This window comes from Neohortaea acidophila, assembly GCF_010093505.1.
Source record: "Neohortaea acidophila strain CBS 113389 unplaced genomic scaffold BDY17scaffold_1, whole genome shotgun sequence".
NCBI lineage: Eukaryota > Fungi > Ascomycota > Dothideomycetes > Mycosphaerellales > Teratosphaeriaceae > Neohortaea > Neohortaea acidophila.
In genome coordinates this window covers 1,431,557-1,459,419 of record NW_022985510.1, presented here as the reverse complement: position 1 = coordinate 1,459,419, position 27,863 = coordinate 1,431,557, and the positions used below count along the sequence as shown (strand labels likewise).

General features: G+C 57.1%; 12 protein-coding genes across 12 annotated transcripts; 7 read left to right on the top strand and 5 right to left on the bottom strand.

Annotated features, from left to right (window-relative positions):
* Positions 1-108: 108 nt before the first annotated feature.
* BDY17DRAFT_307006 (ASST-domain-containing protein) lies at positions 109-1,953 on the top strand (the record flags this gene model as incomplete). The annotated part of the gene is made up of 1 exon (XM_033735083.1): positions 109-1,953. The coding sequence occupies one exon, from the start codon at positions 109-111 to the stop codon at positions 1,951-1,953; it is 1,845 nt and encodes a 614-aa protein (XP_033594216.1).
* Positions 1,954-2,143: 190 nt separating this feature from the next.
* On the bottom strand, positions 2,144-3,458 carry BDY17DRAFT_289355 (uncharacterized protein). Its single transcript, XM_033732348.1, has one exon. It carries the CDS (start codon positions 3,123-3,125, stop codon positions 2,328-2,330), a length of 798 nt encoding a protein of 265 aa, XP_033594215.1. The 5' UTR covers positions 3,126-3,458; the 3' UTR covers positions 2,144-2,327.
* A 28-nt stretch (positions 3,459-3,486) lies between these two features.
* On the bottom strand, positions 3,487-5,469 carry BDY17DRAFT_289354 (uncharacterized protein). Its single transcript, XM_033732347.1, has one exon. It carries the CDS (start codon positions 5,184-5,186, stop codon positions 3,678-3,680), a length of 1,509 nt encoding a protein of 502 aa, XP_033594214.1. The 5' UTR covers positions 5,187-5,469; the 3' UTR covers positions 3,487-3,677.
* Positions 5,470-5,787: 318 nt separating this feature from the next.
* Positions 5,788-8,856, top strand: BDY17DRAFT_307003 (uncharacterized protein; the record flags this gene model as incomplete). Its single annotated transcript, XM_033735082.1, has 1 exon — positions 5,788-8,856. The coding sequence occupies one exon, from the start codon at positions 5,788-5,790 to the stop codon at positions 8,854-8,856; it is 3,069 nt and encodes a 1,022-aa protein (XP_033594213.1).
* Positions 8,857-8,978: 122 nt separating this feature from the next.
* BDY17DRAFT_15310 (uncharacterized protein) lies at positions 8,979-9,942 on the top strand. The gene has a single exon (XM_033729647.1). It carries the CDS (start codon positions 9,100-9,102, stop codon positions 9,802-9,804), a length of 705 nt encoding a protein of 234 aa, XP_033594212.1. The 5' UTR covers positions 8,979-9,099; the 3' UTR covers positions 9,805-9,942.
* On the bottom strand, positions 9,896-10,862 carry BDY17DRAFT_15194 (hypoxanthine guanine phosphoribosyltransferase). The gene is made up of 4 exons (XM_033729635.1): positions 10,802-10,862; positions 10,693-10,745; positions 10,093-10,630; positions 9,896-10,030 (listed from the first exon to the last, which is right to left on the bottom strand). Exons 2-4 carry the CDS (start codon positions 10,718-10,720, stop codon positions 9,988-9,990), a joined length of 609 nt encoding a protein of 202 aa, XP_033594211.1. The 5' UTR covers positions 10,721-10,745; positions 10,802-10,862; the 3' UTR covers positions 9,896-9,987.
* Positions 10,863-11,461: 599 nt separating this feature from the next.
* On the top strand, positions 11,462-12,379 carry BDY17DRAFT_15271 (uncharacterized protein). The gene has a single exon (XM_033729642.1). The coding sequence runs from the start codon at positions 11,741-11,743 to the stop codon at positions 12,272-12,274; it is 534 nt and encodes a 177-aa protein (XP_033594210.1). The 5' UTR covers positions 11,462-11,740; the 3' UTR covers positions 12,275-12,379.
* Positions 12,380-15,558: 3,179 nt separating this feature from the next.
* On the top strand, positions 15,559-16,920 carry BDY17DRAFT_244363 (kinase-like domain-containing protein; the record flags this gene model as incomplete). The annotated part of the gene is made up of 2 exons (XM_033730524.1): positions 15,559-16,147; positions 16,208-16,920. 2 exons carry the CDS (start codon positions 15,559-15,561, stop codon positions 16,918-16,920), a joined length of 1,302 nt encoding a protein of 433 aa, XP_033594209.1.
* Positions 16,755-17,721, bottom strand: BDY17DRAFT_15265 (uncharacterized protein). The gene is made up of 2 exons (XM_033729640.1): positions 17,682-17,721; positions 16,755-17,611 (listed from the first exon to the last, which is right to left on the bottom strand). The coding sequence occupies exon 2, from the start codon at positions 17,529-17,531 to the stop codon at positions 16,944-16,946; it is 588 nt and encodes a 195-aa protein (XP_033594208.1). The 5' UTR covers positions 17,532-17,611; positions 17,682-17,721; the 3' UTR covers positions 16,755-16,943.
* A 1,371-nt stretch (positions 17,722-19,092) lies between these two features.
* BDY17DRAFT_307000 (fungal-specific transcription factor domain-containing protein) lies at positions 19,093-20,883 on the top strand (the record flags this gene model as incomplete). The annotated part of the gene is made up of 1 exon (XM_033735081.1): positions 19,093-20,883. One exon carries the CDS (start codon positions 19,093-19,095, stop codon positions 20,881-20,883), a length of 1,791 nt encoding a protein of 596 aa, XP_033594207.1.
* Positions 20,884-21,180: 297 nt separating this feature from the next.
* Positions 21,181-22,285, top strand: BDY17DRAFT_320166 (chaperonin 10-like protein; the record flags this gene model as incomplete). The annotated part of the gene is made up of 2 exons (XM_033736397.1): positions 21,181-21,704; positions 21,766-22,285. 2 exons carry the CDS (start codon positions 21,181-21,183, stop codon positions 22,283-22,285), a joined length of 1,044 nt encoding a protein of 347 aa, XP_033594206.1.
* An 813-nt stretch (positions 22,286-23,098) lies between these two features.
* Positions 23,099-24,250, bottom strand: BDY17DRAFT_244193 (kinase-like domain-containing protein; the record flags this gene model as incomplete). The annotated part of the gene is made up of 1 exon (XM_033730507.1): positions 23,099-24,250. One exon carries the CDS (start codon positions 24,248-24,250, stop codon positions 23,099-23,101), a length of 1,152 nt encoding a protein of 383 aa, XP_033594205.1.
* Positions 24,251-27,863: the final 3,613 nt, after the last annotated feature.

Below are 27,863 nucleotides of genomic sequence, written 5' to 3'. Positions count from 1 at the left end.
CACTGGGCACGTTCCAACTTTCACTCCACTCCTGGGACCGAGTGACCGCGTCCAACGCCCCTTCTACATGCCACGAGGGGCGCCCACCCCGCCGTGTCTCCGGCCTTGATGCGTTCCTCCAGGCTCTGCTGCTCGTCCAGGTCGCCCACCTTTGCGCGATGGCAGCGCATCGGCACATTCGCCCTGCTGGGCCTCATCGGCATCATCCTATCACTGACCTTCATCCACCGCGGCATCTTGCCCATCCTCGCCTGGCTCCTTCCCGGCGCCCGCAACTTCTTCTATGATCTCGTCGTCTACGGCTCCTATCCTACCGCGCAATACGTCTCGTTTGCGCCCCGGTCTCCCGATGGCATCTTCGCGCGGCGGGATGAGCGATGTGACGACGGCATGGTTTTCATCGGCCCTTACGACAAATCGGTGGAGAATCCGGGGCCCGTGATTCAGGACTCGAATGGAGAGTTGGTGTGGATGTCGGAGGACTTTGGCCAGGTGACCAACTTTCGCGTGCAGCGCTACCAAGGCGAGGATTACCTCACCTTTTGGCATGGCGAGAAGCACGGCTCGTCCGGCCAGGGCTCCGTCGTCATGCTCGACTCGACTTACACCGTCGCTCACGAGCTTCACGCCGTCGGCCACGGCTTGAAAGCCGACCTTCACGAATTCCAACTCACCGAAGATGGAACGGCGATCCTATCGATTGTCAACGACACCACCGCAGATCTCCGAGCAATGGGATGGGGTCACCCGCAGGATGGTTGGATCACGGATTGCATTTTCCAGGAAGTCGACATTGCTACAGGCCGACTTGTGTTCCAGTGGAGAGCATCGGACCACTTCAAAGCCGAGGATTCATATTATTGGCATCCCTTCGGCGGCTATGTCAAGGAGATGCCGTTTGATTTCTACCACATCAACAGCGTTGAGAAGGATCCGGACGGCAACTTCCTCCTCTCCTCCCGCCACTTCCATCACGTCCTCTACATCAATGGCTCCTCGGGCGAAATCATCTGGATCCTCGGCGGCCATCGCTCCACGAATCAATTCACCGACCTATCCGACGGAAAGGCTACCGGCTTCCAATGGCAGCACCACGCCCGCTGGCTCTCCTTCGAAGACAAAATCCTCAGTCTCCTCGACAACGGCATCGCCGGCCCGCTGCACGTCGACGCCCCTTACAGCAAGGGCCTCATCCTCCAACTCGACACCAACAAATTTACCGCAGAAGTCCTGCACGAGTACATCTCGCTCGGCAAAGCGCGAGCCGCGTCGCAAGGCTCGCTGCAGCGCCTGCCCAACGGCAACATGCTGATCGGCTGGGGCGCCACGGCCGCCTGGTCCGAACACACAATCGACGGCGAAGTGGTGTGCGAAGGCCACTTCGCCGCCTCCTGGAGTTTCTGGTGGGAGCGCGTGAAGAGCTATCGCGTCTTCAAGTTCCACGGCTGGATGGGCAATCCCGTCTACCCTCCGAGTGCACGCCTGAAAGACGGACAACTGTACATGAGCTGGAACGGCGCGACCGAAGTGCACTCGTGGGAACTGCACGGAGTACGGCGGCAAAGCGAGCCCAACACGAACGCCTTCGCCCCCAACACCGGCGAAATCCGCGAGCCCGTGTTCGAAGCCATCCAAACGCAAGAAAAGCGGCACTTCGAGCAGTCCTTCGACCTCGCGCCCTACGAGCGCGAATTCGAGCATTTCCGCGTCGCCGCCCTCGACGCCAACATGCAGGTCCTCCGCGTTTCCGAGCTCGCTACCCCCGTCGAGGACTCGTACTCGGACTCCTTTGCCGTCGTCACGGCGATCTGCGCTTCGGTCGTCATCCTCGCGGGCATTTTGTGGCTTCTGAATTGGTGGACTCGACAGGGGCCCGAGAGCGCGTGGGTGCGGTGGGCGGGGGCCAAGGCGCCCTCGCTGTTTGGGAGGGAGTATCGGTATAGTAAACTTTAGCTGGGTGATGGCGTTTGCTTGCGACTTGGCGAGTGTTCGTGTCAGTGTAGCGTTTTTTTTTCGAAAGGCTTGGGAATGTGTATGTGGGATTGCATAGTGCGAGGCTGGGCATGAGCTGTAGCTTGCATAGGCAGATGTACGAAGATGAATCTGAGAATACAGCACCAAATGTTTTTGGCACAATTGATATGTCTGTCATGATTCCTCCATCCCTGCCCTGCGAAGAGAGTACTGTAAACGCTCACACAAAGCTCTCGAAGCATCAGACCTCACTTCATCCTGCGCTTGCCACCATCACGCGGCCTCATCGCCACGTCCATCATCTCTCATTCTCCCAATGCAAACGTCACGACAACACCGACTCAGCCTCCCCGTCAAGTAGCCCTGCCTCCCACAGCTCCCATCTCGACACCCTCCCTATCCTCCTCAGTAGGGAACACAACCCCACTAAGCCACAGCGAACTCTTCTCCACCACCACCGACCACTCGCTCCCATCCGTCCCCAAACCCCCCGGCATCCTCTTAATCGCATCCCTCACAGCGCCCATCAAATCCCCAAACGTCACGCCCCTTTCATTCGTCACCTTGTCCGTGATGAATTTCCTTAATCGCCCACTGCCATTCCCGCTCCTGCTGCTCCTGCTTAGAACATCGCCCTTTCCCACCCTCTCAACGACCCATTCGAATGTAACTTGTTTCGACGCAGGCTGACAAACCAGCATCCCCTCGCATATCCCCCCTTTCTCCTCCGCATTTGCGCCGCTCATATCTGGCCTCGCCCTCAACAGAACAGGCTCAGCTCTCTGCACTCTTTTCGTAATCCCGTCCCTCATTCCCACCCCTTCCACGCAAAAGAAGACGGAATTGAGCGTGGCGGGAAGCGTCCACAGGGCTCCAGGCATCTCGCATTCTTGTGAGGTGCAGAGGCGCAACGTCTTTCTCTTGGCGTCGAAGAGCCAGGGGGTGTGCTTTGATGTTGGCTGGGGAGTGAGGTAGACTTTCCTGCGGAGGGGGGTGGAGGTGAGGATCACGGCGTTCCAGTGGCTGTTCACGCGCCGGGCTGCGAGCAGGTTCTGGGGTTTGGGAAGGTGCAGGAGGATTGTCTCGAGGAGTTCTTGGGTGTTGAAGACGGCGTTCTGAACTAGGCTTGTGGTCGTGGCGCGCGTGAGCATGGGGTGGGTGTTCGAGGGGTTTGTCGTGAGGGTTTGCTTGCGGACTTGAGTGTGCTGGATGCTTTTGTTAGTAGCTGCTTGTTGTCGACGGTAGGGAGGCAGGAGAGTGGGCAGGTACCTTTGTTGAGTGACGGCTGACAGCAGCTGATAGCTGCTGGTGCTCGGCACGAAGGTGTTTGCCTTTCATTGTCGGCATGTGGTTGACAATTGCTGTATGTCTTTCTTGCGTGTGATACAGAAAGTAGAAGAAGGAGATAAATAAGGGCTAAGAAGCACATGTGTACTTTGGAAGGCATGAGGAAACTTCACTTACGGGGTGATGTTGATGGAGACCATATGTGACGTTGAATCGGAGAGAAAAGTGAGGGTGTGCGTTTGAAGTGATATTGATAAAGGGTGGTGGATGGTCTGCTACCGACTCACCCGGGGTAATAATATCGACGGTGAGGACCAAAGCTGTCGCTCATACCCGCCCACCAAGATGGCGTTCATTCATCCGTCAGCAAAACCTGTCGGAGTGTGCTCACATTGATATCAAGCAAACCGAAGCTCTCAATCCCTCACCCCAACAATGCCCAATCCCACCGGCTGACCAACCCGTGCCCTCTTCGACGGTCTCTCATCATCACGGCTTGCGGAAGCTTTCCTCACTTGCCCAAAAAGCTTCGTCTGCTTCAGCTTGTCCCCTCCGCTGCTTCCTCTCTGCAGCACACCACTGCCCGTGAAACTCCCGCGCGTTGGCTGTGGATGCTCTCGACTCGATCGCAGCATCTGCGAGGCCGCGCGCGAAGCCTGAGATTCTGAAACTTCGTCCTGCTCGATGATCTCCGTCTCGGCCTCGCTGTCATCGTCGTCGTCCTCGGGTGCGGAGACGGTGCCGTCGGATGGGGGGCCTTGTGAGTACGGAATCGGGAGAGAGTTCTGAGAGTAGACATCTGGGGTGCGCATCGCGCTGGTTCGAGGCAAGGGCGCGGTCGACGGAACTTTGAGCTCTGATTGCCGACCGTGTGGAGTGTAGTAGAGCGATGAATGCTGTCGCTTCTGCGAGTGGCTTGGGGTCGCGGGTAGACTGGACATGCTGTGGGTGTTCCTGGCATGGCCTTTCTTTGTGTCGCTGGGTCGGTGGGCTTCTTGGCTCGCCATCTCGGAGGCTTGCAAAAGAGCGGCGAAAGGCTGTGGTTGCTCTTGGCTGCTGACACCACTGCGCAGGGGATCATTGTATGTTGAGCGCGGCGTGCTGTCCACTCGGGAAGAAGGCTGCTGCGCTCTACGGTGTCGCTGCATATGTTGACGGTGTTCTTGAATGCGCTCACGCATCAGCGTCACCTTGTCGGTCAGACTGGCGATCTCAAAGTCCTGGCGCATGATGACCTTCTCGTTCTGCGCTTGCTCGTCTGCAAGGTAGTTGCGCTCTGCCGTCAGTTGTTGGATCTCGCCGCACATTCGCTGGTAGAGGTCTTTCTGGACGGGAATCATGCCCTCGACGAACGCGGAAGGCTGGACGGGGGTGGCGGCGGCCTTTGCTTGCTCGGCCAAGTGAATCACTTCGTTTTCGTATTGCGACATGCGAGCCTCGACGGCCATGCGCTCGATGGCGGCGGCGCTTTCCTGCGACAGCATCTGGTATTGCAGCTTGTGATGCGCCGCGCTCATCTTCGCTTCTTGTAACGAGGCTTGCAGGTCGGTGACTTTGGTACGCAGTTCTTCCGGTGATGCAGCGGCGATCTGGTCGGGGGTCATCGTGTCTGCAAAGCCAGCTCGGACGCGAGAGGGTTGCGACTGAGTGGGCATTTCGTTGGTGGGCGGCGGGGTGGAGATGTGTGAGATTGGCGGGGTCGGGGTGCGAGCCTTGCCGCGCTGGGAGGAGGAGGGAAGCTGGGTAGACGGCGGGGGAGTCATATGTTGGGTGGCATTGTCGATTCGTCCGGCTTGGAGTTTCGCGACGGCTGCCGTGCTGCTCTCGGGCAGGGTTGCATGTGGAGGGTTTGGTGTGACGGGCTGCTCAATCTCCGCCGCATTCAAGCTGGACAAGCTGTCCTGCGACAGCTGTGCTTCATCCATTGCCCCAAGAGCGCGAGCGGTGGGGTGGGTGTGCTGTGGTATTCCAAAGTGCGCTCCAAGACGGGGAAACGTGGTTCAAGACAGCGCGCACGAGTCAAGTGTCGATCAAACGGGCGGGATGCCGGGGCCGCGGAGGTACAGACAGGGTCGGCGCGCGGTGTTGGAGGTTGCGCAAGGAACGGGAGGAAGTGACAACACTCTGTGCATGCAGCTGAACGAGTTGTGCGTGTGGAAGAGAAGGATGACGAGGGAGAGGAGACGAGAGAATGAGAGGATGGTGGAGCGACGGACAGAATGAGAAGGCGGGAATGTGAAGGCGGGCGTTTTGGCTTCCCGCCACAGATCCCCGGCTCGTGCCGCACTATGCCGCATCCCGTTAGCGCCAACACCCTAAAACCCCCCGGCCCCTCTCCAGCACTCGCGGGCTCAGGTACAGAACTCTTGCCGAGCCCCGAGCGCAACGTCTTCGCAATCTAATCGTGCCCGACCGTTGATGACAGCGACGGCGTTTCACATCTGCCGACTCTGAGATGGAAGGGTCCGATGATGATCGCTCGTCTCCTCTGCTCACTCCACCCCCGGCAAAACCCACACCACAGCAATGGACGAGGCGGACCAGCCCACCACCGCCGTCAACAAGCTGTCAGGCATCCCTCGACCGACTAGGTTACCGGTCTTGAAAGCCAAATCTTCCATTCCAGTTCCACAGAGATCACAGAGCATCGCAGAGGCTCCACGGCCTGGCAATGCTCCGACAAAATCTGTAATCCGTCCCCCCGTTCCGCCATTCGCGCAGCCACCTCCACCTTCCACGCTTGTGCCAAGAAACAATGGCTCCAACTATGCGCCGAACAACTCGACAAGGAGAGTCACTTCACAAGGAACTGCCGTGAAACCGACTGCTCGCACAAATGCGCGCGCCCCTGTTCCTTCGTCTGCAAAGTCTTCCCAGAATCTCCAAAACACGGAGAGCCATGATCGACTCAGCTCACTTGACACCACCCGCTCTGCTTCGCGACAAGGAGCAAACGATGAGCCTACGATTGAGCATGCGGCGACCACACTCGCGCCAGATATTCTCAAACCCAAGAAGACCTCCCGGCCATCCCTCTCCGACCGAACCATCGAAAGTCTCCAGAGCCTGCCATCAACCCCGGGCGACCGCCGACGGTCGAATTTCTTTTCACCCGAAAGTCTTATGGGCCCACCACCACGTCCCGCTTCCAGCGTGAGTCGCAATGGCGGTACCGCCAACAGTAGGCCGGGCACCAGTGACGGAAATTTTGTAAAGCCCGGATTGCCGTCGAGTGCAATCAAACCTCCTGCGAGTGCAAAGGCAGCCGTGCGATCATCGAACATCGGCTTGGGCGATCCGTCAAGTACCCCCATCCGAAGGAATCTTAGCAGTAGTTTCCAGCGTCAATCAGATCATGGGAAAGTCGAAAGTCACTCTTCGACCAGTAAGGCCTTTGCAAAGCCTGCGACTCCATCTGCAAACCTGGACCGCCACCCAGCTCCGAAACCGAGGCCGCTGAGCAAGACCTTGATTGAGAGGCCTACCAACGCCCGCGCTTCCCTGTCGAGCGCGTTTGGTTCTACAATTAGCGATGTCAACAAAACTCCGGCCAAGACTTTGCGATTGGGCTCCCAGCAATCCACACATGGTCATGAATCTGCCGTCCCTAAAACTTCGTCCGCAGCGCTCAGGCAACAAATTGCTGCAGCTAAGGCGGCAGCTCGAAAGGAGAGCGTCAAGCACGACTCAGCTCTTGGGGACGTAGTTGTCTCTACTAGCCAAACCAGCTTCGATCTGCAGCTGGATCCCTTCAATCAGGCTCCTCGGGATGAGAAGCATATCCTGAGTAATCGCATCAATGCTGCTCGAACGGATGGAAAACTCAACATAGCCGCAATGGCGCTGAAGCAGATCCCCGCCGAGGTCCTCAATATGTACGATGCTGCAGCCATGGAGGAGAGTCGCGTAAGCTGGGCAGAAGCAGTCGATTTGACTAGATTCAACGCCGCCGATAACGAGATCGAAGAGCTCTCTGAAGCAGTCTTTCCCGATCGAGCAGCTGCCGACTTCGACATGGACGACCAGACCGAAGGCAATCAATTTGCTGGGCTGGAAACGCTTGATCTGCACGGAAATCGCCTCTCCCAGTTGCCAATCGGAATGCGGAGACTCGAGAGGCTGACGAGTCTTAATCTCTCCAACAACCGACTAGATAACTCTTGTCTGGAGGTCGTTGCACAGATCTCAACTCTCAAGGACTTAAAGCTTGGGAATAACGCCATCTCCGGCGCCCTACCGTCGTCGATAGCCCAGCTGAAGCGATTGGAGAGCCTTGATGTTAGGTCTAATCGCCTGTTGAGTCTTCCCGATGCCCTTCGCGAGCTCATGAGCTTGAGAGTGCTCAATGTCTCCGGGAACCAATTGACGGCGCTACCGATGGCTTCGCTACATGGTGTTACGCTGACCGACATCGATGCGAGCAACAACGCACTCATCGCATCCGTCTTTCCCGTCGGCGGCCGGGGCGGCCATCCAACGTTGCAGATTTTAAATGTGGCGAACAATTCGCTCGCTGCGCTCACTTTCGACGGCGAACTGAGTCTGCCGCAGCTTCGCTCGCTCGACGTGTCATATAACAAGCTGACCGATCTCCCGCCAATGCACGACTGGGCACAGCTGCATACGTTTCTCGCCAGCGAAAATAAAATTGCGGACATACCCCCAGGCTTCACCGCTCTGCGCAAGTTGCGGAACGTGAACTTCACGGGCAACGAGCTACGCTCTCTCGACCCAGAGATCGCACGCATGGATGCTTTGGAGTCGCTCGTGCTCGCATCGAACCCTTTGAGAGAGAGGAAGTTCCTCACGCTGAATGCTGGAGAAATCAAACGAATTTTGAAAGCAAGACTCGAGCCGACAGAGGGAGCAGGCGCCGATGCGGGCGAACAAGACACAGGTCACAGCGCAGAAGGGGACAAGACCCTCGACAAGTCGTCCAAAACGACGCCGTGGATCTTGAAAGCGCGCGATGCCTTGGATCTCAGTGGATGCGGCTTCACCGACGATGTTGATGATCGTCTCGGAGCCTTCCTGCAGCATCACGAACCCAAGCATATCCATCTCCAGTCCAACACGCTCTCCATCGTACCACCAGCATTGAGCCTCGCGCATCGACTCGGCTCCCTCGACCTCTCAGGCAACCCACTGCAGCGCGTCTACCTCTCTATCGATCTCACCATCCTCTCTCTGCAAGAACTCAATATTAGCCGATGCAATATTATCACACTCGACCTCCTAGTCACCCATCTGCAAGCCCCGCGCCTTCAAGCCCTAGACATCAGCGCCAATCGCATCCCCGGTGCCTTGCCTGATCTGCACGCAGCCTACCCAGCTCTACGCACTCTCGCCGCAAACGATAACAAGTTCGCTTCCGTCACCGCTGAATCATTGCGAGGATATCACGTTGTGAACCTCATGAGTAATGATATCGCGTACCTGCCTCCGGAGGTGGGTCTGCTCTGGGAGGAGGGTCTACGAAATTTTGAGGTAGGGAGGAATGTCTTCCGCGTGCCGGGGCATAGGGTTCTGGAGAAGGGCACGGAGGCTACGATGAGGTGGTTGAGGGACAGATTGCCTGCAGCTGATGGAGACTAGGCAGGGGTTGGGGGTGATTGAGGTGGTGCACTACTGCTGATCACGAGTATAGTGCACATATTTCTGTACGATGGACTTGTGTCAACGAGACGCCAAAAGGCGCGAGTACAGAGGTGCTGGTCTCTTAGCTGGCCAACGTATCCCATGCCGTGTTGGTTACACTCGAGCAATATCATGCCAGCAGGTTACAGGAACACAAGTGGGTTTGCTGCAGACCCTGCGGTGTAACGGGATGAATAGCACATGTATCTTCCGTTAACGCCGAGCTCTCAAGGGGATGTTATAGATTGGCGACATTCACCTTGCCATAGCCATCAAAATATCTCCCTGAAGACGACAAGCAGCCAACACGTCAAAGCCTCAGCTAGGCCCGTCCACTTCCACAACACTCACCAAGATGTGCGCAGTAACACGTACAGTCCGCTCCTCTTCCTCCCCCCTCCATCACCCACTAACCCAACTCCCCTCCAAAAAGTCACCGTCCTCCCAACCTGCAAACACGAACTCTCAACCGTAACCTTCTGCCCCGACGCAACAGCAACCCACCAAGCCTTCCTCTCCATCCGCGCCAACAGCAGCACAACAGGCAGCAGCCGTCAGAAAGACCCACCACCCGCCACTTGCACTAGAAGTCTAGGCTGGCTGCTTTACAAACAGATCGCCGGGCCGGTGGGGTGTACGGTGTGTTTGCGGTGGCTGGAGATGAACGGGAAGGAGATGTTTTGTGATTTTGGGGGAAAGGGGAAGAGGGTGAGGATTGAGGTACCTGGGGTTAGTGGGGATAGTAGTGGGAGTAGTGAGGAGGAGGATATGGAGATTGGGGTTGGAGAGAAGGCTGAGAGTGACGAGATGATGATGGCGAGGTTGCAGGCTTCTATGTCGCCTGAGGCGATGATGAGGGGGAATCCGTGGTTTGGTGGTTCGCGGGTTGGTGGGAGGAGACTGTGAGATGGGGTGTAGTTGGTGATGATCTGCTTTTTGGTTGAGATGCGTCGCGCTCAGAGCAGAATCATGAGGCGCGAGCTGGTCTATTTCTTTTTTAACGGCAAGCAGGTGGGAATTGGAACGGCGAGCCTCCTCTCCAGCCAAGTTTAACGCCATGCATGCCATGCCTCTGATATCCACCGTTCTCTAGGCTTTGCTTGCGGCCATCTTATCGTGCTCATCGATGTCGCTGTAAATGTTGCTGTCAGTGGACTGGCCCAGGTATTCAAAGAAGATGCATGGTCAACTTACGTAGCCTCCCAGGGATAGTTGATCCACACATCGCCCACCGTCCGCGCGGCAATATACCGTCCCTCACTCATCATATCCTGCGGAAGATGCCCCCTCTTCGGCTTATCCTTGTTGTGCAGGACAAAGATGGAAAAATTCGTCTTCTCCCCCTGCCTACCCGACATCTGCGCGGCAGTCGCAACGTCCTTCTCCAGCTCCGTGACAGCATACTGCAGGGTAGTCCGCGTGTCATCCACCTCATCCACAATCAGCACATTCTTCCCGATCAAGTTGGCCATCTCGAGACTGCTGAGATCGAGCCATTGCGTGCGAGTGACTTTCGTGCCAATCTCTTCGACCTGCGGGTCGGTGCCGATCTGTTCGTAGAGCGAGAGGCCGATGGCCTGGATGGGGATGTTGGGGTTGCCGTCGCGCTTGAGGAAGGAGCGGAGGATGCGCGCGGGAACGTAGCCGCCGCCGCCGATGGCGACCATCAGGTTCGGCTTGAACTCGGAGAGGATCTGGTCGGCGGACTCCTGGCACAGCTTGTGCACCTGATCTGCGTGGTCGGGGATGTGAGCGTGGGCAAATGGGGAGGTCGTGTGCTTGGATGCTGCGTACTGTACGTAACCCACACTTTTTCCACCATCTTCGAGGATTTTGGCGGGAATGGACTGTCGGAGTTGCAATTAGCTTGGCCACCAGTCGCTGGGTGTGCAGAGTGACATACCTCCAAGGGGAGAGGAAGGACAACTCCAAGGCTGTGGGAAGTGTGGTTCATCTTTTTTTTCTATGTGGCCCGTGCGTGCGTAGTTGATCCCCGCACTGCTGCCTCCGCTTTGCCTGTACCTTGCATGGCTTCACTTCGTTGCACGTTATCACTCTCGACGACAAACCGACACCGATGTCGAACCTCGCAATAGACCATCGTAGGAGGCGAACGGATGACATCGCTTTGGGGATAGAAGTGCAGTCACGAGGGAGAAGAGGTGGGTGATGCTGCTTCGCGGGCATACGTGGGAGAACACTGCCGGCGTGCATATTTGCCTGAGGCACAAGCGGATGAGAGAACCGCCCTCCTTGTCGTACTTCCAAGCATGCTTCTTGAGCATCAGCCGCGGCCCTGAGGCATCCAGCCCAGACGGCCTCGCCGTGCTGTACAACGCTCCAGGCCTCGGCCAAAGCGAGACCCTCGCTTGATCTCACCACGTTCAAGATGACCAGCAGGCAACAAACCTGCGGTCAGTATGCGCATCGCACACCGAGAGTACCTTGATCGATGGAGAATCCACTCATGATCCTTCATCACTCTTCATCCACACCGACCTGCGTTTGCATCAATAACCAGGCACCAAGGGCGACACTCGACCCGAGTCCACGATCCATCGCCACGGTGAAGCCGAGAACGCACCAAGGCGTGCACACCCCGACCGCTCAAGCCCCCATTTCAACATCACCCAACGGGAACGAAGCGATCATTAGGCAGAGGGCCGAGACTTGACCGGAGTCCACGACATGCATCTCAGCGATGAGGACCACGCCGTTCGTCGCAGAGACCAAGCTCGCGTTCCAACACCAATCATGCTGGACGAAGCGATCATCCGAGACGAGTGCAAAACTTGGTCGTGGTCGCCGACGTGCATCTCAAACACGAAGGCGATCATGACCAATGTTCGTTCGAGACGCAGGTGAGGCGTTTACGACGTGGCTATCCATGCCAAGGTCAAGTTCAGGTGGACGAAGCTCGGCCGGAGTCAGCGATGTGCATCTCGAAGACAAAGATTGTGACAAACCGTGGCGTGCGCAACGCAGCCGCAAATGCCAAGGTCAAGATGGAACACCATTTCAAGGCATCGCAGGCGATCACCAGGCACAAAGGCGGCGGGCGAGACTCGGCCGGAGTCTTCGAAGGCCATCTCGAGGATGCAGCCTGCGATGCCACCGTGGCGTTTCGCAACACAACCGCAACTGTCAACGCCAGGTTCCAACACCATCCGAAGAGCACAGTCGCGGAGGTATGACAAGCGAGCCGCCCTCGTCCACAAGGCTGAGTCCAGACGTCCAACCACGTGGTTTTGACCACGGTTCGACCTACTTGCATCATGATGTGCGGTTCATCCCAAGCCAACGATCCGCAGATACTCAAGCCACAGCCTGCACTGTCATGACTGCAGAGCTGAGCGATGGATGGATCTGGGTCTAGACCACGGATGGGCGTTATAGAGAATCGGCGAAGGCTTACCAACAAATGTCGAGGAATCGCGTTGGAATCGAATAATTCCCCGAGATCACCAACCACCCTTCCAACTACTACGCCGTACGCGTGCAGGCAATCTTGACCGATCGGCTAAGTTGCCAGGCAGAATTTGTGGGAGGCCTGAGAGAGTCTCGAGCCAAGCCAGCAGAGAGGCGTGATGACAAACGGGTTGTTCCACCCGAAGTGCGCGCGCCTGGATCCTTGGCAAGGCCGCAGGCTCGCAGCGCTTCGCTACGCGCGCAATTTGCACCGGCACAGTCGTGTAAAAGGACGTGATGTGGATAGCAATGGCAGTCAACGAACCCGACGGTTGACGAGACCTGGATTGCCGGCTGCTCGATCTCGGCGCACGGCGCTGCCGGTTACGCTGTTTGAAGAAATCTTCGGCGGCTACGAGTTTCGAAGATGCTAGCCGCCCGCCGAATGCAGCACCGCAGTGGGTGATGAGACGAGTGTGAGGTGGAGGATCAAACGTAAGGGTTGGCAAAGACACGACGTGCTGCCCCGCGCTGGGCACTGTGATCCGTAGTTGCCAAAAGTGGAATGCGCTCACAGCTCAGCTGTCCTGCGGCAACTCACGTGGGGGCCACGAGAACACCTTCAAGTTGCCTCGCTACGACTGGTCAGCTTCCCCGGATCAATTCGAATTGGGAAGCAAGTATACAACACTGTTCAACGGGATGTTGAGTTTTACGAGTCAGAACCTCGAGCCTCTCGTCGAGCGCCTGGAGGAAACGCAGGGCACCGGAGAGATTTCGGCTCCGAAGGAATCGAAACGTGCTCACATCATGCACTGTGTCAAAGACTCCGTACGCTGACTGCGGATGCTGCCGGATGATGAAGTATGCGCCGCCAAACTCGTCATCTTCCCGCCTCGACATCAGCAAGAGGCGAGGCTACGCCACACCAACAAAGCCAAGAGTGGCAAGGCGCCTCTCGTGAGACGAAGAGAGCTGGTGTAGCGGCAAACCACCAAATACGAAGTGGTGGAGTGGGGCGAGAAAAGTAATGCGGAGCCGGACTTCTGACTTGGAGATGATGGCAAGCCTGGCACGGCCTAGGCTCCTCAGCCCCCGGTCTTAGGCACTGGAGACGAGGCAGAATTCAGGGAAATCATGCATGGAAAGAGGCTGCCATTCAGGCCGCGGCAGGGCAGCGGGCTTCCTCAACGCAAGCCTCTCCACGCCCGATCAGCATGGCAAGTGTATGTCTGCCAAGATCGCAGCGAGCGGGCCAGCCCCGGCAGTCTCCTATTGTGGAGTCGCCGGGCGAGCCTGGGAGGCGTGAGTTCAGCGCAGCCACGCTCACGTGATGCTCGCACAGGCAATAATCAGACTGATGAGGCCCACCCCGTGCATTTGCCACAGGCCCTCGAGCTGACAGAAATCTCGTCATGACTCACGCCCGACGCGATTCGAAGGACGACAAAGCTTGGCACTATCTCCTTCCGGCGGAAAGTCTACGGTGCCGCGCCCCAGCAGTAGGTTTGATGATGAAGGGCACATGATCTGCGCCGACTGGGATCAAGCCGTTTTGCAGTCGATGCACTAACAGTCCCACGATGGCCAATCACCGTCGACCAGCTTGTGCGGCAGGGAAACGCTAGATGCTGCTGAGGAGACCAATCACCGTCGAATGAGTGGGGCGACAGTTGACGCAAGCCTCACTTTTAGTTTTGAGGCAGAGCACCCGGACGAGAAACGATCAGGCAGCCAATCAGGAGGCGGGATGGTTGGCTCAAGACACTTGTCTGCAAGCCCCTCCCCCGGCAACATCATGGTGGATACGAGGGTACGTACGACTTGGTACGAAGGCTGCCGGAGCGCAGACCATGGTTGCTTGGAAGGGAGAGCATTTGCGGGTCTCACACCTACCGCGAAGCGCTTCGGTTGGTCCCAAAAATACTTCACCTCACGCTTGCAGCAAGGGATGCAGTCCGTCGCGGGGCCAAGGAAGATGCAAGCTGCTGGGCGACCCACTGTTGGAAAAGTCTCAGGCGAATAAGGTTGCAGGCTATCGATGGCGCTGACGAGGCCGACACACTGCGTGCCGTTTAGCCCTGCCGTGCATAATCAATCCTCCGCAGGCCGGGATGCTATGCAACGCCCCACGGCACGGCAGCACGGAGGGGGGTGTCTCACCGGCGCGTGGGGCATGATCGGTGCTTGGGTGCAAAGGCCGATCGCGTGCATCGCTGGCCTCGCCCCTGCTCCGCCATCATTGGCTGCGTCAACCTGCTCGCATTCCTGCCCCAGCACGCAGGGTTTGAGCTCTGCGGTTGGCTGGGCGCGTGCCGCAGCATCCAATCGCCAGCCTCGACTTGCCACCCCATCTGCTGCGCGTTGGCACGGCATTCCGCGACGCCTTCTTCCGAGCGGCTCGCGCGTTGGGACCCCCCTTCCAGATGCCGTGCGAAACGAGCGCGAGGCTGCAACCACTCATCATGGCTCCACTCCGCTCACGAAGGCGCCCGCAGTGGCGCTTGCCCATTTAATTCGGCGAACCAGTGATACGGAAGCGAGCTGGCAAGGATGCGATTTCGAAACCGCGGCGCTAGATCTCTTCCGGCCTAGGCCGTGCGCGACAAAATAGGCGCGTCTTCACGGCTTGCACTAGCCATGCGGGCATGACATGGTTGACGCAGCTAAATTAATGAAAACTAGGGGCCGTGCGTTGAGCGATCTAACGTCGAGCTTGCGAGAGATGGAGATGTGTCGTCTTGCCAGCGTACCCGTTAAGGGACCTCATCAACCCTTCATGCTCCGCCGCCGCCTCTCAAAAGCCTTGGATGGGCCGCACGATCGACTGGCCTAGGAATCCTGCATTCCACCCCTCGCAATCCCAAACAAACCTGTCCCTTCTTCTTCTCCCCCCCTCACACACTCCTCTTACATATCCACTTTAAGAGGATCTTCACTCCCTCAGCTTTCTCTTGCCTTCGCCCCGCCCTTGGCTTTCGACGACCTACCTCAACTACTGTCCCCTGGCACCTAATACTAGACGACTCTCCCACCGGCCACACCGTTCTTCACTTGCTCCATCCACTCCCTCAATTTTCCTTATCTGTTTCGGAGTTCTGACCTTTGCCGTATACAACTCGACCTTTCACCGGACTCGATAACCCTCCTCGGATTTTTCTTTGAGTCTGTTCAACTGCTCATGTTTGATCGTCGCCGTTGAATTTCCGATACTCCAGTTCCTACTTGGAGGCCACCGGAAGCTTCCTGACTATGCTTCCAACTCCTCCGGCTTCTCCCCAACCATCTGGTCGATATAGCCCAGATGAGAGGATAGGCCAGGTTTTGGCAGGTCGGATCCAGTTGACCGGAGTCCTTGGAGTTGGCGCCTATGGAACCGTTTACCGAGCGCAGGACGTGGTCACAAGGATCCAGTATGCCGTCAAAGCCTTGAACAAGCTCGGCCTCGACGACCGACAACGCACGTTCCAGAAACGGGAGATTGAACTGCACTACCTTGCCAGCGAGCATTCCAACGTTGTCGGCGTGCACAAAATCGTGGATGCCCCGGACTGCACGTATGTTGTCTTGGAGTACTGCCCCGAAGGAGATTTGTTTGCCCGGATCACCGAAGACAACGATTATGTTGGCAAGGACCCGAAGGTCAAGGCCGTGTTCCTGCAGATTCTCGACGCTGTCCGTCATTGCCATGCCAAGAACATCTTCCACCGCGATCTCAAGCCTGAGAACATCATGGTCTTGAACAACGGATGGACTGCCAAGCTTGCCGATTTTGGACTGGCTACCCGGGATCACATCACTTCGGACTTTGGATGCGGATCGACATTCTACATGTCACCAGGTAAGCACCCGTGTCTCATTCCGAGTTACTCAATCTGGTCTGTTCTAACACCAATACCAGAGTGCCAACAAGCGAACCCGAAGCCATTCGCATGCTACGCATCTGCCTCCAACGACGTTTGGTCCCTGGGAGTGATCCTCGTGAATCTGACCTGCGGACGCAATCCCTGGAAGCGAGCCTCGCTGGATGATTCCACCTTCCGCGCGTTCATGCGTGATCGCAACTTCCTGCAGTCCATTCTGCCAGTCTCGGACGAGCTGAACTGCATTCTGCAACGCATTTTCGAAGTCGACCCCAAGCGCCGGATTTCTCTGGATGCACTCCGGGAAGCCATTTCCTACTGCCCGCAGTTCAGCCAGGACCCCATCGAGAGCCTGCCTTCCAGCCCGGTTTTCTCACCCGAGGAACAAACCTTTGATTCTTCCATGCTCACCTTTGATACCGGGCTGAAGCCGGTGCCGCAATTGGATCCGCTGCCGGCTCAGCAGTATCCTCACCACCCTTTCTCTGGCCCTCAGTTCAACTGTTTCCCTTCGTCTGCTGCCAACAACCCCACCAACAACATGCTTACACCCCCGGGGTCCAACGGGAGCAGTCCACGGCACAGCCAATACGTCCACTTTGGCGCCAAATTTCCTGTCCCTACGAACGAGAGCGGCCTGACGAACCACACTGGAATGTTCCTCCCGGCCTTTACGTCTTGGCAGAGATGTACCAATCTGGTCCCCAACTTGGCCCAGTATCCCTGCTTCAAGAACATGGCCGTTTTCTAGTTTGGCCGTCGACGACTTTTACTTCACCCGACACCTATCACTTGACCAACTTTTACTCTATGGATGGTTTCCGAATACGATGAACGACACGAGAGATTTTGTTTGGATTCCTGGCCTGTTTCGAGCGTTGGAGTTCCTTGAGCGATTGACACACACCCGGCTTGGTGGATTAGAACCTTTGTTTGGAGCGAGCGAGCGTTGATTTGGGGGGAGGACGTGGGAACCCGGGAGGCCGAATTGTATACACGGATCACTGGGAAACTAGACACCGACGGAGCTGGCCGGCGTGCCACCTGCCCGTCGTTGGGAGGGAAATCTGGTTGTTTGCAACCTGGTGCGGACCTCGCTCGTTGGAGCTGAGCGACCACATACACTCTGCTTTCGCTACACACGATTGTACCATAGCCTTGACAGTACCTACCTACTGCCTGAATGAGCATTACCCGGTCCGCGGCACTGCCCGGACCTGACCAAACGCCCCCACGCTCCCTCCACGCTTTCCATTCTCTTGGCGCTTCCACATCACGATCTTCCGCCAGAGGCATCTCATCACAAATCACCTGGCCACATGAGCGCCAGCCCCCAGCCTTCCGGGCGTTTCCCAACATCATCAGCTCGCCACCCGCCCCTAGCCTTGTCGCGTGAGCTAACACATCTGAAGCGCACAGTAGCGCGGTTCTCTCGACGAAACCTTACGGCCGATCCAGCAAGCCCCCCAACAAAAGGTGCCAGACAGGCTTGAAGCGGCCTCGTGTACGTACCTACCCTAAGACCATGCAGGCGCTCGTCCCGTGCAGCAGCGAACCAGCGACGCCAAGCCCTTCTAGACTAAGGCCAGGCCAGGGCAAAGGGCGCACGCTGATGACACGACGCATGCAGGTGAGTGCTTTCGGCCTGCCCGCCCGCCCTCGCAGGTAGGGATCTACAGACCGCGGCGTATCGTATTTGCATGAGGATGGGAATGGGGTGACACACCCGTGCGTGATGAGGGGCCTCGGCGGCGTGATGCGGGAGAGTGTGGTTTCTTGGCGTGCGGGCTCGAGTTTCCGCTGACGTGGTTCAGCCTTCCTTCCATCTTCTCGGGCGCCATGCTTCCCATCACGTAAACAACGGCAAGGCGAGAAAGGCTAATGTGGGGACCAGTCGAGGGGTGTGAAAGTTACGGTGAAGCCAAAGTCAATGGGAGAGTAAAGCTTGCTGGGCGCGATGCATGGTGATGAAACTCACCGCGTCAAGCAGCAAAATCGCTCAGGGACCGTTACTCACGCTCACTGTGCGTAGGACCGGGTTGCCCAATTGGTAACATGAAAGAATTGACGAAGTGATCGACTTGAGCAGTGCCTGAGTGGGTTGGTCCACGATCTCCAAGGGCCAGTTGGATCGCTAATTGATCGCTAATCGACGCGGCTGCGAAAAGTCCAAGCGGCATGATCCTGGGACTGTGCGAAAAAAGACCCTCGGATCATCGCTTCAGAACGCGACACCATCATCGATGCTGACACACGTCGCACAAAGCGCGTATCCAGTAACCTGATCTTGGACTGCACCGACCCATCGACGCGGGCCTGGCAAAGACGGCACGCCCACGAGTTTGGGCCACCACTCTCGTGTGGGTCGGCAGCAGCTGCAGCAAAACAAACTTCTCGGAAGAGCAATGATCGACGCAAGGCGACGTCGACGCGCTGACGGTCGCAGGAGGATTGCGCTTGGGTGAGACCTGGTGGTGTGTTCCGCGGTGCTGCCGTCTCTACCGAAGCTACCCGCCGCTCGTCTCGGCAGCTCGTGCTTCCGTGTGGGAGTCTCTAGGTTGGGGTTGTGCAGGAGTTCGAACAGCTCCTGTGAAATCGGGTGGAGCGTGGTGCGGTCCATTCCGTGATGACTGAATACGGAAATCGCGCCGATGCGATGATGTGTCGAGGGCACCAAAAAGGGAGGGCCATGAGAGTTGAGAGCAAGAAAGGGCCTCCGAAGCCTGGAAAGTCACGTGACTGCTTCAAAGCTCTGGGCACCGACTTCAGCCTTGCTTCAGCCCGGCTTCTTCGGTTTCCTCGGTTTCTTCGGTTTCTTCGGTGTCTTCAGCCTCTCTCTCGCCTTTTTCATTTCCTTCGATTCGATTCACGAGTCTCTCGTATCTCTTTAGGCCTGCTTTCTCCTACATGTCGCCGCCAATAAATGGAGGAGGAAGCCGATGATCCGCCCCGCCCGACACCTGTTCGACGTGCCCGGCTGGTGTGTCATCGATGCCATCAGAAAAAGATCCGTTGCGACCTGCGGCGCATAGGTGCCGCATGCAGTAACTGCCTCGGCGCGGAAGCAAGCTGCGAGTTCCGCCCCTCTGGCAAAGGACATCATCGTAGAAAGCGTGGAAGCGATGTTCGAACATCGCACGGCATTACTGCGAGCTCTACTCAGGTGGAATCGCCGGCGCCCCAATTGCCATCGATTGTCGCGAGTGGAGGCAACTACATCCGTGCTCTATTGGGACATCAATTTGGACATGAAAACGATAATAACAACAGGAGTGAGGCCGCTTCATCTCCCACACAGGCAAGCGATAGGTTCGCTCCTGGCACGATTCGAAGTTTCCTCGAGACCTACTCCGAAATCTGCTACACCTGGTGCCCGATCATCGATGTTGACAACTCGACGATGACGGCCGGCTCCTTGTTGCTGGACCACTCGATCGCAGCGGTAGCCAGCATCATCAGACCGTCCGTAATGCCGGGCCTCAATCTTTGGAGACAGCACTACGAGCGCGCTCGCCATCTCTTCCATGCTGAGCGACAGAATGATGCTTTAGTACTGGTCAAGGCTGCGTTACTGCTCTCATACTGTGACAACGACAGGTCAGGAAGCCGAACGGATGGTAGTTCTTGGTGGCTTGGCGTTGCTGTTCGTCTCGCGCAGGACCTGCGCCTGCATCGAGCCCCTCGTAATGCGACTACCACGCCGGACTTGGGGTTGCGAAAGCGGATCTGGTGGGCTTTGTTCGCTCGTGAGCGAGTGATGGCGCTGTACCAAGGGCGACCATGCACGATCGACGAAGACGATTGTAATCTGGGATTGCCACTGGTCGCCGACTTCCCCGAGAATCGCTCTCGTGAAGGACGTATCTTCGTTCACTGGATCCACCTCTGCCGTATTATGGGACGGCTGAACAAGCACATGTCCACCGCGCGCTACACTGGAGTGAGAATTCCGACGCAAGAAATCGCAATCTCTCTCACCGCATGGCTGCAAGCTTTGCCCGTTGATCTACAACTCCCCATACAAGAAGCACACACGGCGCCGCTCGAACGCGACGTTCACCTACTGCATCTACCCTACCTGACAACCGTGGCACTCATGTATCTAAACACAACAGGCCAAGACGTCCCGGAGGTCTCGGCGGCTGCGGTTATGGCGGCCGCGTGCACGGCTCGCATCATTGGAGACCTGCTCCTTCGCGACTGCGCGTCTGCTCTCCTCGAAGACTGCGGCTGGTATCTCACTATAACCGTGACCGCTTTGATGCATATATTACCCGTACCGTCGCTTGCAGCGCACGCTGCCGCCGACATACACATACTTCGCACAGCACTCGAGCGAATGAGCAGCACTTGGTCTTCAGCGAAAGTCCTTACCACCGGTTTGGACAAGTTGATGGACCAGCTTCTGACGAGTGCCGCTGACGAACGCGCCGCACGTATGAACCCATCTTCCGCCGGCGAAGCTGCTGCTTTATTCACACCTAGTGCGCGGAGTTTACAAGATCTCTGCGCGCATGATGGGGTGCTGTGGGCCGACTTCTTTCCATTCGCAACCTCTCGCACGAGCCCGTTGGTCGAGGCGCTCCTAACCGAATGCCAAAACAGCTATCCGGAGTTATGGCCGAGCTTTGACTTTGACTTTGATATCAATTTCGATACATTGTGGGATGAGGTTATCACCGCTCAAGGGGCCTTGTTCCAGGACGGGCCTTGAAAGTACATTAGATTACTAGGCCTGCTTCTGAACCACGTGCGCCCTTCCACTTGCAGACGAGCATCTGCTCGCCGAGATGTAGGGATCGTGATGGCCGGCTTTTACGGCTTCCACGGCTTCTAATCTTGTCACTGCTCTCTTCGACATTGCAATGACCAAGCACGCTCTCGATGTAGTAGAAGACGAAAGACTCCTAGATGCAATGAGAAGATATAAAAGCATCGGGTCGGCCTCTGGGTCTTCATTCTGTCACGCAACTTATCTCGAGGCATACACTACCATAAGCACATCTTCACAATGAAAGCCGTTGTCAAAAAGGAATTAGGACAGGTCGAGTTGGTGACCAACCGACCAGTACCACAGCTCCGAGAAGGATACCTCCTCATCAGAACCAAAGCCGTGGCCATCAATCCCATCGACTGGATGAAAGCCGACGGATTCCCCGCGCCGAATACCCTGCTCGGGCACGACTATGCCGGCATCGTCGAAGAAGTCGGACCCGGTGTTACACGAGCATTCACCAAAGGAGACCGTGTCTTTGGCTACACACTAGCCGGCGACTACCGCAACCCAGAGAACGGCGCATTCGCCGAGTACATTGTTGCGAAGGCTGACTTGCAATACAAAATTCCTGGGGGCGTGCCGTTTGAGAAGGCTGCAGCCTTGGGCGCAGCTGTCATGACGGCGAATATGGCTTTGTTCTTGAAGCTTGATTTGATCGGGGAGCCGGACAGGGCGGAGCCGAACAGCAAAGGCGAGTTTGTGCTTGTCTACGGGGGTAGCACGTCTTCTGGTGCCATGGCGATCCAGCTGGCCGCACGGTAAGACGCTCGCTGCTGGGTGTAGCGGGCGTTCATCCCTTGCTAACTAGGCATTGCGCAGATCCGGATACACGGTCATCAGCACTTGCTCGCGACACAATTTCGAGAGCGTGAAAGCACTCGGCGCCTCGCACGTCTTCGACTACAAAGAAGCCAACTGCGCCCAAGCCATTCACCAGCTCACAGCCAACCAACTTCGCCTAGTCCTCGATACCGTCGCGGTCCCCCAGTCGGCGAAGCTCTGCGCGGAAGCCATGTCGACCGAGGGCGGGCGGTACGTCCAGCTACTCCCAGTTCCATTCCCGCGTGCCGACGTCGAGGTCATTTTCATGGACGCCACGACCACCTTGGGGGAACACTACGAGTACGGCATGGAGAGGATCCCGGTTCCGGTCGACGCCGACGCTTTCGCGTTTGGAAAGGCGCACGTGCAGACCGTCGAGTTGCTGCTGCAGCAGGGGGATATTGGGGGCCACGAGACGGAGATTGGTGATGGCGGGCTGGAAGGAGTGTTGGATGGAATCAAGCGCATGCGGGAGGGCAGGGTGAGCGGTAGGAAGCTGGTCTACTTGGTCGAATAGATACACGAGTTACGCGTAATCGATCAGCGAGCAAGGCTGTGCGGATAGAGGATGTACTTGCATGTGCCTGTGATGCCGTGAAGTTGAGTCAGTCGGCAATGTTGCCGTCTGTACCGAAGCTACATGACCTCAATGGCAGCTCATGGCTGCGCGAGTGATCTCGGTGCTGTGCATTGGGGGCCACAAACACCTTGCATGCGGGATCCCGCTGCGCTGCAGAAGCAAGAGTTTACGATGGGATTGCCCGGAAAAGGATTGGTGTGGTCGCCTGTCGTGTTTCCATTCTCATTGATCCTCGTTCTATGCAGCCTTCCGTGCGTGTCCGATCCAAGCCATACAGTAACAGACTTTCCCTTGATGTCTCATCATGCATGAACCGCCAATCCTTCCTTCTTCGTCTCCCTTCCCTTCCCTTTCCCTGTGCCTCATCATGCATGAACCACCAATCCTTCCTTCATCGTCCCATTTCCATTCCTTCCATTCCTCTCCCTTACCACACCCTCAAACCCAAAGCCCACCCTTCCACCGCCTGCCCATGCCGTGCTTGTGCAGAAGAGGAATCGCGGAAGAAATTAACTTACCTGGGAAGCTGTATCCACTTCATCCGCAATGAGCGTCTTTGAGACTTGCTTTAATGCATGCTTTGATGCTTGCAGCTGTAGAACAACCTTGATTTTGTTTCATCAGTACTGAACTGCCGGTACGGAGTAAGCAGCGGCAGCGACAGCAGCAAGCAGCTGAACCGCAGTCTGCTTGCCCCAGCCGCTGCGAACCAAATTCACTCGCTCGTAACACGATAGATACTCCCGCAAATCATACCTTCCGCGGCACCGCGCCCACAACCTTCTTCACCGCCTTCTCATGCGTCGGCCTGCTTGTCGAATCCTCGAAGAAAGGATGCTTTTTGGCATCGTTCGGATTGATCCTGCGCACGGGGTCCAACTGCAGGCACTTGTCCAGCAGATCAACAAATGCAACATGCTTCTTGGCCTCCTCTGGCGTCATGCCTTTGGTGTTACCGGACAGGCGTGAGCGGAGGTCTTTGCCAGGGGCGGTCTTGTTAAAGTTCAGCTGGCGGAGGCCCACCTTTCCCGTGAGGTTGTCTCGCTCCTGCGAGAAGAAATTGCCGTCGTTGTCAAAGTGCTTATCTGCCAGCGTGGAACGCTTGAGCAGACGGTTCGGGATGCGACCGCGGCACTCTTGGATGACGCGCAGCATTTGGTTGTTGTCCGCTCCCGCGAAGAGAATGCGACCGGTGTAGAGCTCGAAGAGTGTACACCCGATCGACCACATGTCGATGGCATAGTCGAATTCCATGCCGAGAATGACCTCCGGGGCGCGATAGAATCGAGACACCAGGTACGGCGTGACTTCCGCATCCCTTGCGAACGAGGCAGTGCCCAAATCACAGATCTTGAGCCAGTTGCGCTTCTCGTTGACGAGAATGTTGTCCGGCTTCAGGTCGGCGTGGAGAATCTCAGACTCCTTCAGAAGACCGAGGGCAGAGAACATCTGAGGGGCATAGGCCTTGATAGCCTCCGACGTGATCCCGACATTGCGGCCAAACTTCTTGAGTACTTCACGGAGATCTGCGCTCAGGTTTTCAAACACCAAGCAGAGATGGGCCTTGTGGTCGAAGTTGCGGAGCAGGCGGATGATGTGCTTCTTGTCTTTCGGGTCCTGCTCGTTGAGTAGAGTCACCATCTCCATTTCTTTCTGGCCAGCTTTGTACATGGTCTGATTGTTGCATGCAATCTTGATGGCGACTTTGAGTCCGGTCTCGGTATCAACAGCCCTCACCACAGTTGCGAAGGTCCCTTTGCCGATTTGTTGTTCAACAGCGTAACGACCGTCCAAGAGCTCGCCGAGAATGATGCGGTAATGACCGTCAGGATAGTCCCAGTTGTCCAGGAGACTCTCGTCGAGGGCCCGAGCTTCTTTGATGCCTGGGCCGGGTGCGAACATGTCATCGTCGTCATCGGCAAACATGTCGAATTCCTTGACCTGCTCCGTCTGATTTTCCGACTTTGCAGTGGAGCCTTGGAGCATTGCGTTGTGAACATCGGAGATCTGCAACTCTTGCCGCTTGTGATCCGGGCGGTCTTCCTGCATATCAAGATTGGGGTCATAGTCAGCAGCTGATGGGCCTTCTCCGTCAACGTCTTCGGCGTGTCGGCGGTCAGCCAGCTCCTCGTCACTTTCGACAGCGAATGCAGCAGGCGAGCTGGGCAACGAGCCTAGTTGTGGTGTTTGTGGGGAGCCCATGGATGTGGGTGGGGAGTGCTGCTCGGATGGATTGGCACTGCTGTCATGAAGTGGAGTGTCAGGCGCAGATGGCATGCTTTGCTCGAGTGCCTGCACAAGTAAAGGAGCGCTGGTCTTATGCCTCGCCCGAATTTCCTCGCGTCGCTTGCGTCGCTCTTCGATGAGCTCTGCTTCCGAAAGGGTTTCCGTGGGTTGCGCATCATCGCCATCGTCATGTGAAGCTGCACTAGCCTTGTTATGGTGAGAATTGGCGGTGCTGAGAGTTCCGCGGGTATCTGCTAGAGAGACGTGAGCCCGTTCATTCGACTTGGCACTCGAAGGCGTATGCTGCATTTGAGAAGGGTTGTATTTAGCACGTTGCCGGTCAAAGGATGCATCGAGGGTATACTCGTCGTTGCTCGCTGCAGGAACGAATCCAGATGGTGGCCCTGAAGATGAAGGCGACTTCTTGTGGCGGAAGGGGGAGCGGCTTCGATCCCGATCTGAATCCCGTCCACGATCGCGGTAGGGTCGATTGCTTCGGTCGTCGTACTGTCCTGGGCCACTCAACCGCTGTGGCTTGTCGAGGTCGGAGTACGGGCGTCGGCCGCGAGCTCCGCCATCTTCGTAACGAACTTTGAAACGTCTTGGGTCCGATCCTCCGCCGTTGCGACCGTAGTGGTCCTCTTCACGTCTCCTCTTCTCTCCACTGATTGGTTTGTTAGGTCTCCAAGGTGATCTTGACCCGCTCCGATCACGACGGGGCTCGTAGCGCCCCTTCGTGGATGTTGTCGAACCCATGCCGTCACTGTCATCACGAAAGTGAAAGTTGACATCGTTACTCAAGGCCATGATTCCATCGGAGTGCCGAGAGCGAGATGAAGACCCGGCATGGAGTCTGGTCGATGGGTTAACGTTGGTGTCTCGTGCATGTCTTGTGGTCGAGCTAATTGCCTTCTCCTCCTCCCCGCTGTTGACTTCTCCTTCCGAGCGAGACCAAGACGGACGCCGGCTCATCTTGCCAATTGTCGCTGCTCAGTCAAGCTATCCCCGAAAACGCCGCCCTGCTTCAAGAAGGTGGTGGTGCACTTTGTTAGCCCAAGTACAACAGAGGATATGGTGTTGTGCTTTGCACAAGCAAAGCTGAGGACCTCACAGGTCTTCGCAATGTTGCCCAAAGGGACGCCGGGCACCGCGAGGTGTTCGAATCGGCCTGCCAGGCGAGTGGCAGGTCCGCGCGATGGACGGAGAGGGAAAGATGAGGTGAGTTTGCGATGGCAGTGACGTTGTGAAGGTGGTGAGAGCTGGCGATTGTGAAATGTGAAGCAAACGGAAAGCGAGGTTGGCGCGGCTAAACTCCGGAACTTGGCAAACTCTAAACGGAGATCTCCCTTCACCACATCTCACATCACGACGCTCCACAAGAGGTGACAAACACCGACCGCAGCGACTGGTAACAGCCAAAACTTCATCCTGTCCGTCTGGTACACCACTGAGCCATCCCTGGTTATTTTATGGGCCTGCTGCCCTACTGAATTCACGGTTTCGGTCTGTACCGCAGTCGTGTTTGACTACGCGCCGACTTGTCCGCAACCGCTGGCCACGGTGATCGCACGCTGCTCGACCAACAACACGCCGTCCCTTCCCTCTGACTACTCTGCGACAACGACTTGTAACCTGGTGGGACCTCATTCGCCCGCCTAGTGGACTGTTATAGCCATGACAGCCAACTAAGAATAGTCCTCCTAACCCAATCAGTCTCCCCCGGACAGATGAGCACCGCATCTGTTTGGTCTTGACGCCGAAACCGACACCTTTCATCTTAAATCAGTCGCGCGGCATTGTCTGACCACTTAGTAACAGCAATTGGTAGTTGCTTTGGACGCGTCCAACTCCTTGCATTCGACTGGCCCTGGTTGTACGCTTTGCTGTTTCACCCCCCTCCCATTCTCCACACTACCGTAACATGCTGAGACCTGTCGAGATTCTGCGAGCCTTGTGGTCACTGGCCATGCTATGTCGAGGTATAAAGATGCTGGCGCTGCTCCTCCTCTTCTGCTCCTTTCATCCCTCTTTCAAATTGCTGCTCTATTTCCCAGCATTGAACTCTCTTCCAGCGTTCTCTTGTTTTATCATCGTTTGGATCTGTGATCCATACATTCGTTTCTCCGAGTGTGTACGCCTTTGCAGCGTCCCTCGCATTTCTTCCCTGCTATTCAGCTTGCGGACTCCCTCCACGCATCCGGATTATGAAACTCTCTACACTCATTCTCGGCATTGCCGCCCTCGCAACCGCAGCACCAGCGGACATCGACAAACGTCAAGGCCAATATGGAGGCGGATCCAACTGGGGCTCCAGTTCAGTAGCTGCTGCCAGCTCCCCTCCAGCTTACGGAGGCGGTGGATCACCGGCGACCCCGGCGTCTGCCGAAACCCCAACACCGCAGCCTTGCACCTGTGCCAATTCGCCGCCTCCTTGCGGCGGCTCTTCACCAACCGGAGGTGTTTCACCAGCTTCAGCTCCGTCTCCCACTCCGACTGGCAACTCGCCGCCCGCACAGAGCCCTCCATCGTACGGCGGCAATTCGCCTCCTCCATACGGCGGCGTCTCGCCAGCATCAGCTCCCCCACCCAGTCAGACCGGTAATTCGCCGCCCGGTCAGGGCCCTCCATCATACGGTGGTGGAGGCTCTGGAAGTCCCCCTGGCAACTCGCCGCCTGCTCAAAGCCCTCCATCTTATGGCGGCGGAGGGTCTGAGGGTTCCCAAGGCGGAGGTGGGCAGCAGTCGGGATCGTCTCATGGCAAGTCAGGCCATGGTAAGGGCGTCGGGACCCAGTCTGGCGGCGGCAGTGGCAAGCACTCACATGGTGGTGGGTCTGGAGGGGGATCTCAGGGGGGCGGCGGCTGGTCTGGTGGATCTTCAGGCGGAGGTCAAGGCGGTGGCCAAGGGGGTGGTCAAGGCGTTGGTCAACAAGGCGGCCAAGGCGGAGGTCAACAAGGCGGAGCTCAACAAGGTGGAGGCCAAGGCGGTGGCTGGTCTGGCGGATCTTCAGGCGGCTCATCGCAACAGGGAGGAGGCCAAGGTGTCGGTCAACAAGGCGGCCAAGGCGGAGGCCAACAAGGCGGAGGCCAACAAGGCGGAGGTCAACAAGGCGGAGGCCAACAAGGCGGAGGCCAACAAGGCGGAGGCCAACAAGGCGGAGGCCAACAAGGCGGAGGCCAACAAGGTGGAGGCCAACAAGGCGGAGGCCAACAAGGTGGAGGCCAACAAGGCGGAGGTCAACAAGGCGGAGGCCAACAAGGTGGAGGCCAAGGCGGTGGCTGGTCTGGCGG